The 10,484-nt window shown below is 38.7% G+C and overlaps 1 protein-coding gene across 1 annotated transcript; it reads left to right on the forward strand.

Annotated features, from left to right (window-relative positions):
• Window positions 1-2,663: 2,663 nt before the first annotated feature.
• Window positions 2,664-9,750, forward strand: dpm2 (dolichyl-phosphate mannosyltransferase subunit 2, regulatory). Its single transcript, XM_032539274.1, has 4 exons — window positions 2,664-2,821; window positions 6,764-6,853; window positions 9,132-9,234; window positions 9,356-9,750. The coding sequence occupies exons 1-4, from the start codon at window positions 2,819-2,821 to the stop codon at window positions 9,409-9,411; spliced, it is 252 nt and encodes an 83-aa protein (XP_032395165.1). The 5' UTR covers window positions 2,664-2,818; the 3' UTR covers window positions 9,412-9,750.
• The last annotated feature ends 734 nt before the right edge of the window (window positions 9,751-10,484 follow it).

A 10,484-nucleotide genomic window follows, 5' to 3' on the forward strand; every position in this document is an offset into this window, starting at 1 on the left:
AGGATTTAAACAATATGATGAACTCTTTAGAAAACGCAATTCTCTTAACTTGTGTTTCTACGATACTCTTTGTATCAACTAATTTGCCAATGGCTCAATGGCAATGTAACAAATATTCATAATTATGAAAAAGTTACACACTAAACAACACTAAACAACTAACAGTAGGGACACGTTTGATATCGGGGATCCGGGGTCATCCCTAAGAAAAAATCAAGCAATAAACAATTTCCTACATAATGGATTGTTATGCACCTATTTCTAACTTTTCTGCGTCCAATTATGCTTGAAATGTCTTTATTTATGTAAAGGTGAACGGGCGACGAAAATATAAAAACATACTGGAAGTGGAATATAATGCGGAAAGGCATCCAGATATTCTGTATTGCTTTCATTTTTTTATTCTCCTTGTTAGGGAAGTTACCTCTTTAAATGTGCAGGTGCCCCTTATTCATGCAAATGAATAAAATGGCCATTTTGTTCATCAATTTAAACTGAATAACAAATATTGACAATGTGAAAACCAGTTTTTTTGCAACTGTGTTAGCATTAGACCCCGCCCCTTCACTGCCAAAGGGTTTTTTGTTGTTGTTGTGTTGTTGTTGCTGTAATAAACAAATGTCTTCTTAAAATGATGAATTCCCCTCGAATAAAGATGATCTAAACCAAACCGAAGCCTTCATCTTGACACAAGCGCCACTTTTCTGAATGTGTTAACGTAACAATCTAACGTCTAATGCATCAACCACCACGCGACTAACTTTATCAGAATCAGAATCAGAATCAGCTTTATTGACCAGGTATGAAGACACATACGAGGAATTTTCCTTTGGAGCATAGTTGCTCTCAATGTGCTTACACATTCAAAACAAACAACCCAACAAACAACATATACGCACTAATATAGACACACTAATATATACATACTCTAAACAGAAACAATGTAGAAAGATGAGGGCAATGAAGAGACCAAAAAAAATATTTAAATGTGGAACATAGTGCACATGGGATAAATAGTATTAAGATATTATATTACAATATGAACAGTATGAACATTATGAACAGTTCTGAAATAGGAAATGAGAATGATGAATAAATAATGGATAATAAGTGAGATATGAGAATGAGAATGATGAATAAATACTAAATAAATGGAATAATAGTGGAACCAGTAATGCACTCATAAGAAAATGTTTGAGGTGTGCGCGCATGCGTTTGGACTAAAAACGGTACAATTTGGCAACATGGGGTGGATCGCCCTAATGTGGGACACTGTCTAATGTGGGACACTGTCTAATGTGGGACACTGTCTAATGTGGGACACTGTCTAATGTGGGACACTGTCTAATGTGGGTCACCTGAGCTCAGTGGGTCTGGCCCTTCCCCAAACAAATGAATGTCAGTGAAAACAATGGGAACGCAAAGCTGTAGTTTCATGTGATCAAAATCACATGACCTTTGAACTGTCCAGTCATAAATTAGGGCATCATCAAACAGGAAGTGGCTGCTGTGACAGCTACCATAAGGACAATGACATACAATTATTATCAAAATAATCATGCTACTTTTTATCTTAATGAGCTTATAGTATAATTGTTCATTAGAAAATAGCATAGCATGGTGTATATTTAATCTATATATATATATATATATATATTTGATTTTAATTGATTGTATTGACCCACAAGTAATGTCCTAATGTAGGACAGTTGTAAATCTACAACCCAGTTAAGAATGTTTGGTTTATGCGATGGTTATTTACATGTTTTTAGTGATCTTGTGCAGTATTAAAATACTTTATTACTACAGATATTTCAGGTCAAGGGACCTTTTTACGCCGGTTTGAAGGTTGTGTGTGTGTGTGTGTGTGTGTGTGTGTGTGTGTGTGTGTGTGTGTGTGTGTGTGTGTGTGTGTGTGTGTGTGAAGGGAGTAGAGAGTGTTAAAGAAAATAGCCGAAATAAAACTCACTAAGGCCCTTCCATTCTATACCACGAATATGTTGTTGACTTATGAATAAAATATTTCAGATCACAATGGCGAGAAAGAGAGAGAGGCAGGCAAAGGATAAGACAAGGAAATTAAATACTAGCAATTTTTTTCCTTGGTTTTGTAACAAAAGGAATAACATTGCAAAGGATAAAATGACGGAAAATAAAATTAACCTCCATAATTACTTTTTGAATAAGTTTTACTATCATTCATAAATGAAGGTGCACCATGGTTTAGGCCTTTTTATCATAGATTTTACAGTGTCCCACATTACGAAGCTGCAGTTTATCAGACAGTTTGGCACTAAGAGCACTCATATCATCTCATTTATTAATGTGTTATCTGCATTTTCTTTTTTGATTTGATAAGGACACGCCCTGAGGGTCTCAAAATGGTGTTGGGTGTGGATTTAATGTGTGGCCTTCACATTGTAATATACTACAGAAGTCCAAAAAGCAAAAATGTCCCACATTAGGGTAACCACCCCTAAATATATTTGGGGCATCGAAAAGCGTGCTCGTTAAAATAACCAGCAGAAAAGCTAATCCAGCACAAATGAATGCATAAAAGTCACCAAAATAAAGTATTTGAAATTCATAAGTGAATACAAATAGAGGGGAAAAGTGCAAAAAGATCCACTTTTTTGAAAAAACAAAAAACAACAACAACACCAACCTTCCACTAGTCTGGAGTTGCAGTAGCTTCATTATCTTTATAACGTGTGTTTTGCAGGTCAACCAGTAGGGGGCAGCACTGACCCTCCGATCCATCTTGTCAGCCGGATATATCAACACGAAGAAGAACAACAGGAAGCGTCAACAAACAGAAATGGTAAGAAAGATAAGCTGCTTAAACTTAAACAAGTGGCTATATTGCAGCTCTTTTATAACGCTAACTGATAGATAAGCACACTAAAGCTTTGGACCGTTTCCTCCGATAACGAAGCCACGCTGGCTAAAGCACAGTTAACTCACGTTTGACAGTAACCGTTAGCTAGCTAAAGTTAATTTTCGCGGTTATGAGAAACATTTTAGGCACAATAATGTTAGTTTATAACGTCGACGTTGGCTCTGTTGTCGACGTTAAATCAATTATAATTCGCGGTTTGTCTTCGTTGTAGTTTATAGCAAATGTAATTAACTAACTAACTTGCACATGTACCAAACCCGCAAACAACGTAAGCAAACGTTACTTAGGATTCCCTTAACAACAGGTTCTCCCAGAACGTTCTTTCGCAAGTCATTCATGAAACATAAACGAACATTAATACGTTTTACGCCGTTTTAATGTAGCATTGTTAATTCATGAAATAAATGTATCTAATGTTGTGCGACATGCGTTTGTGGCAAATTTATAAGCGAATCAACTGTTAACTAACAGATATTTGAATGGAGTTTGGCATGGCTCTCCATACAGTGTAGACCTGGAAGTATGTGAGCTGTCCTCAGTTAAACCTCCCCGTCCTGTCATGTAAGGGTGAACAGAGAGATTATTTGGGGTTTACATCTTTTTCAGTGGGATTTATTAATTAAAATTAAAAAAATGTAAAGGTTAATTTGGGGATTTTTTATATAGAGAAAGTGGACAAACGTGAAATGGTGATAGAGATGGGGGATGACACTCATCAAAGGGCCACAGGCTGGATCCGATCCCGGGTTACTGCAGCACTTAACCAACATGGAGTAAGCGCATTAACTGAGTGAGCTGTAGGCCGCCAAAGGGATTGTGAATGGAAGTTATTATTGTAGATGTAGCTACATTTACAGAATAATAATGCCCTACGACAGTGGTTAATTGGTGCCTGTTGTTTGACAGACTCTTATAAAGTGGAGATATGCAAAGACAGCCTTATGTGCTCTTTGCTAAGCATATATTGCTTTTACGGTCCTCAACATAATTTCAATTGACGCCTACATGAAATTACATGTTATGTGAATTTAAAAACTATAGATTAGGACATCACGGTGATGGTGGATAGCCACTTGTTCTCTTCAGATAGAGGCTATACTACATTATAGAGCTGTAACAATTCCAAATTTTGCTATACAATTAATTGTCTCAGAAATAAGTGGGATTAACAATGGATCGGTCTCTTTCAGTTAACTTTAAAAAGACGTTTTTATTTATTACTTAAAAAAAAAAATTAGAGATAAGAATGAATTCCAGGATACATCTTTAGTTATAAAGCACAGTTATGTGATGCAGATAATGTAATAACACAAATACACAGCCTATGAAGTAAACAACGCCTTATTATTATTATTATTATTGTTATTATTATTATCATCATCATCATAAAAACTTTTTTTCTGTATTTAAACTGTATCCCCCCTTGTAATTTTTGTAGCTATGAACGTGTTTAGGGACAAGTGTCAACAACTAACAAGAAGAAAATTATGTAAAAAAAAAATTGACAATTAGACTACTATGTAATAATTGGTAGAGGCCTTCTATATTAATAATAGTAATATTCTACCATGCGACCCATATAAATTAGAAACTCATACACTTAAAGGTCAATCAGCTGATCAGGAAGAGCGCTACTCAGCTTGTGAAAACGGTTGTTGTCTTCTGTAGGACAACCTCTGTTGTCCCCCCCCCCGCCTGTCACCTGACTTTATGGAAGTACAAAACCACAGCATTAGGCAGAAGTATTCCTTTTAAGTTAAAGAAATTCATTATTCAGCTAATGTCAACTAGGGCTGCTGGATTATGGAAGAAAAACCTGTTATGTTGGTCAGTATTAAAATCAGGATTATTCAACACAATCTCATTGACTTTTGGAAAGATGCCTTTATTGAACTTGAAAAACTATTAAAAATATAATCTCAAAAAGAAGAAGAAACGCAGTTAAACAAATCAACAATGAAAACACCTTAAACTTTTTGAATTTCCCTTTGAATAAATACTCTGATATATATATATATATATATATATATATATACTATCATATACACTCACCGGCCACTTTATTAGGTACCCCATGCTAGTAACGGGTTGGACCCCCTTTTGCCTTCAGAACTGCCTCATTCTTGGTGGCATAGATTCAACAAGGTGCTGGAAGCATTCCTCAGGGAGTTGGTCCATATTGACATGATGGCATCACACAGTTGCCGCAGATTTGTCGGCTGCACATCCATGATGCGAATCTCCCGTTCCACCACATCCCAAAGATGCTCTATTGGATGAGATCTGGTGACTGTGGAGGCCATTTGAGTACACCAACTCATTGTCATGTTCAAGAAACCAGTCTGTGATGATTCCAGCTTTATGACATGGCGCATTATCCTCTGAAAGTAGCCATCAGAAGTTGGGTACATATGGTCATAAGGGATGGACATGGTCAGCAACAATACTCAGGTAGGCTGTGCCGTTGCAACGATGCTCAATTGGTACCAAGGGGCCCAAGATTGCCAAGAAAATATTCCCACACCTGACACCACCACCACCGCCTGAACCTTTGATACAAGGCAGGATGGATCCATGCTTTCATGTTGTAGACGCCAAATTCTGACCCACCATCCGACTGTCGCAGCAGAAATCGAGACTCATCAGACCAGGCAACGTTTTTCCAATCTTCTATTGTCCAATTTCGATGAGCTTGTGCAAATTGTGTCTCAGTTTCCTGTTCTTAGCTGAAAGGAGTGGCACCCGATGTGGTCTTCTGCTGCTGTAGCCCATCTGCCTCAAAGTTGGACGAACTGTGCGTTCAGAGATGCTCTTCTGCCCACCTTGGTTGTAACGGTGTTTATTTGAGTCACTGTTGCCCTTCTATCAGCTCGAACCTTCTGGCCATTCTCCTCTGACCTCTGGCATCAACAAGGCATTTCCGCCCACAGAACTGCCGCTCACTGATGTTTTTTTCTTTTTCGCCCATTCTCTGTGAACCCTAGAGATGGTTGTGCGTGAAAATCCCAGTAATTACAGTTTCTGAAATACTCTGACCAGCCCTTCTGGCACCAACAATCATGCCACGTTCAAGTCACTCAAATCACCTTTCTCCCCATACTGATGCTCGGTTTGAACTGCAGGAGATTCTCTTGACCATGTCTACATCTAAATGCTGAGTTGCCGCCATGTGATTGGCTGCTTAGAAATTAAGTGTTAACGAGCAGTGGACGGTGTACCTAATAAGGTGGCGGCGTAATGAGTGTATATTAAATGGATGCAGTGCAGGCAGGGTGGTCAAGTGGGATTGTGTGTGTGTGTGTGTGTGTGTGTGGTGGGTGTGGGTGTTGTAGATGAAAATTGTGTGATGTGGTTGTGTGTAAGTGCAAATGTGAAAATAAAATAGTAGAAGTAAGTAGTAAGCTGACTAACATGTAACGTCTGATCTCATGTGAATGTAAGATTTCGTTTCAGTCTGCTCACAGTGTGTCGACTGATGACTTAACTCTCGTGCCACTCATGTGCTAGCTACTGTATCACTGTCACATGTGTCATGCGAGCGTCGACATATATGCGACACTAGCACTCAGCTGTACTAGTAGCGATGCCCGTCGTGTAGGATTTAAGACATCATTGCACTGTGTGTGTGAGATTCAGAAAACAAGACGAGTTTACTTGCAGACGTAATGTGTGAAAGTGCAATCCAAATTGGATTAATTGCACAGCCCTAGTTATCGGCACTGATATTCCACATTCATTCAAGTTTGTCTGGGCAATATTTAAAATAATTTCGTTGGGATTTAAAGTCCTGCCAGCCACATATAACAACACCCACATGCCTTCTGCTCAGTTTTTATTTGTGTTTTTTTGTTTTTTTACATTCAGGCTACAGGAGTGGATCAAGCAGTTGGGATGAGTCTTGTTGTCTTCAGCCTTCTGTTGTTCACATACTACTCTGTCTGGGTCATCATCCTGGTAGGTTCTGTTTACGTCCCTAAAACCCTAAACCGTTTTCTTCTTCTAAAACGTTTCTGCCGTGCAGGGGCGTTTCTAGGACTTGACGTGGTTTGGGGATAAGCCCGGGACCCATTTAACTAAACTGAATGTAATGCAAAACGGGGACTGGCTTGCCCAGCTTCTTAATAGCCAGTGCATGTTTTACTTGCCCAGTTTGGAGATGTTAGTTAAATAGCACAATAACATCTGGCCCAATCAAAACTGGCCTGGCAACCCAAAGTCCAAGGTGTGTCCTCCAGGTTTGTCCTCCAACATTTTGAGAATAAAACACTTCATGTCTTGCATTCTGGTGAATTTTTATAATTTTATTTCTACCTTCTTCTGAATCAATGTATGCGGGAAATATCTTTTTTTTTTTTAAAAAGAAAGTATTTTAAAGATTATTTTTTGGGCGTTTTAGGTCCAAAACAGGACAGCTGAAGAAATGAAAGGAGAGGGGGAGGGGGAATGACATGTAGCAAAGGACCGCAGGTCTGAGTCGAACCCCAGGCCCGCTGCGTTGAGTACACCTCTATATATGGGCGCCCGCTCTACCAACTGAGCTATCCGGTCACCCGAAAAACCTCTTTAATGAAAAGGGAAACAGATTACAACCCAGATATAAATACATAAAGGCCCCTAGGTCATTCTGTATTTTTAATACTATTTATTTCCATTTGGATCGACTTTTGTAATTATATCTGAGTCAGCACACATATAGCCTGAGCATAATATACTCTCCTTCTTTTGCATCTTTTGTTGAGGATGTATTCTCCTTTAAGGAGAATTCCGGCCAATTTTTACGTTAATCTTGATTGCTATGAATATGCAAGTACAGTCAATTGGAAAAAAAAGTAGGCGAATCGGTGCGGCCTATCTGGAGCAGCTGCAGCTATGTCTAGGAGCGTCCGCTCAGCTAAAACGGCAGCGGTCTAGGCAAGTTTTAGAGTGCCTTTGTGCCTCTTAACAGACACATAACACAATTAAAATGTCTGTGCAACATGAACAGGGCCCTTACGTAACAACAAGAGGCGTTTTCAACTCCGACATTGTTTTTATTCACATTGCCTGTCTCTATCCTGCTGGTAGCTAGCTCGCCCTGTTAGCTGCTAGCGGTTAGCCTCTGTGTGTTCAGTCGTTCCACTTCCGGGATTGCTCCGTTGCCGCTGGAAATTCCCCCTGATTTCCCTCTTTTCGGCCGGACATCCGTCACCTTCCGCTTTCTTTGTGTTGGCGTTCTAACCTCCGGTGGATTTCTGAGGACTATGGTTACCTGGTCCTCAGATCTCTGCAGGGTAAATCCAGACAGCTAGGTAGACCATCTGTCCAGTCTGAGGACTATGGTTACCTGGTCCTCAGATCTCTGCAGGGTGAATCCAGACAGCTAGCTAGACTATCTGTCCAATCTGAGGACTATGGTTACCTGGTCCTCAGATCTCTGCAGGGTAAATCCAGACAGCTAGCTAGACTATCTGTCCAATCTGAGGACTATGGTTACCTGGTCCTCAGATCTCTGCAGGTTAAATCCAGACAGCTAGCTAGACTATCTGTCCAATCTGAGGACTATGGTTACCTGGTCCTCAGATCTCTGCAGGGTAAATCCAGACAGCTAGCTAGATTATCTGTCCAATCAGAGTTTTTTTGTAAACCACTTTTAAACGTATACATGTTCCACCAAAACATGTTCCCTTCTGAGGCGATTTTGTAGTGACACCGTGGCTAACGTCATCCAACGATTGTGATTGGTTGAAAGAAATGCCAATAAACCAGAGCCCGTTTTTCTCCCATCACGGAATGCTATGTGGACTCGCCAGACCCTCCTCCGCAGCGCCGTGGAGGAAGACCACCCCTGCAGTGATATCTAATTTTCTAAAATGGATCATTTGAAAAGCCACCACCACCTTAATGCTTTTACCATCTCACTAAATATAATAATCACATGCATAATTACCCCGCTTGTTTTACTTGACCACATTTAACAACAATTTTCGTCTTTTTAAAGCATGTTTAACCCTTGTGTTGTTTTCCCATCGATCATGAAAAAAAACAACAACGTCTTGGTCACTTTTTTTCAACATTCTTATTGCTTTTTCCAACTTTTTTGCCAATTTTTCAATGTTATGGGTGCTTTTTTCTGTTTTTTCCCAAATCTTTTGATATTTTTAATGTTAAAAAATTAACTTAAAACGGGTCAATGTGACCCAAGGACGACATGAGGGTTAAGAAAACTTTTTAAATGATATATTATTTTTTTCAGCCTTTCGTGGACAGTGATCACGTACTGCACAAGTATTTTCTACCTCGGGAGTACTCGGTCATTCTGCCTGGCATTGCAGCAGTAGTACTGCTCCTCTGTATAGGTGAGTAGTAAACAAAGCAGAGTCCTCAGACAACCCTCTAAATGCTCTACGCATTATACGTGACGTGACAATGTGTGTCGTGCATATGTCCATGTTATTACCTCTCTTATCTTCTCCACAGGGGCCTTCATGGCAGTTATCATGTGGAAAAATCGCAAGCCAAAAAAAGTGGACTAATCCTGTTGGAGTGACTGCTGTGGATTATGGGAAAATAGCCTTGATGCTAAACCGTCTCCAGTGACCCTGACGTTAGTGCTCACAGAATGACAATTGTAAAAAAGAAGAAAAAAAAAAAAAAACTTTCCAATATTTATTTTATATTTTGGTTCTATTTTCCATTCTGTTCAAGTTGATAACTAGAAATCAGCTCCTGAGTTTTAAAGCTGCTATGTGTCGAATTTGAAAACCTTTGACTTCAGTGAGTGGTCGATTATGAAAAGACACTGAGAATGAATATTGTGAAAACGAAATATAGACTGCAACAATGATGATAAATTAAAAGATCCCATTAAAAAACAAATGACTTTAAATGTGTCCAAAATTTATGAAATTGCTCAGTGAATTACGGTTGCTATGACTGGTCTGTAGTGTTCTGGTCATCTGTAGTGTTCATACCAAATACAAATATGTGATATTCCGATATATCAGCCGATATATATTTCAAAAAATAAAGAAATCCAGAAACACGTAACAAAACAAACCGATTTCCTTAACATTAGTTATATGTAGTTATTTGAGTTCTCACTAGAATAAAAAAAAAAATTGTTTTATTGTCACAACAGAACAGAGGAACATCAAAATATATTAAAGTTCTGATAATATAAAATGTATAAAAATATAAACTTAGGATACGAAACTTAAAGACCTTTTGAACAAAAACACAGTGACTAAAAAAATAATCAGTGTTGCCAACAGGGACGTTGTCGAGCGCCCTCTGGTGGACAAACTATGCAACACCAACACATACCATGGTTGACAGTCCATTTTTATTTTTTAAATATTCCACTTATCAGAATCATTTATTTGTCATTATACATGCTGATACCGAAATGCCTGATATTGTCCGATAACCTAGTTCAGATCAGTCACAATGTTCTCTCCTTTACTGGGCAGTACACAGCGTTCACAGGAATCCATTTAGCTGAAGGGTTTATGTCAATGCATATTTAATAGATCATTAGGATTTCATTACTATCAAGCAGATAATGCCTCATATAAACACACTACTGCAAAAAAGGAGGCCAGTATCT

Source organism: Etheostoma spectabile, chromosome 16 (assembly GCF_008692095.1).
Source record: "Etheostoma spectabile isolate EspeVRDwgs_2016 chromosome 16, UIUC_Espe_1.0, whole genome shotgun sequence".
Lineage (NCBI taxonomy): Eukaryota > Metazoa > Chordata > Actinopteri > Perciformes > Percidae > Etheostoma > Etheostoma spectabile.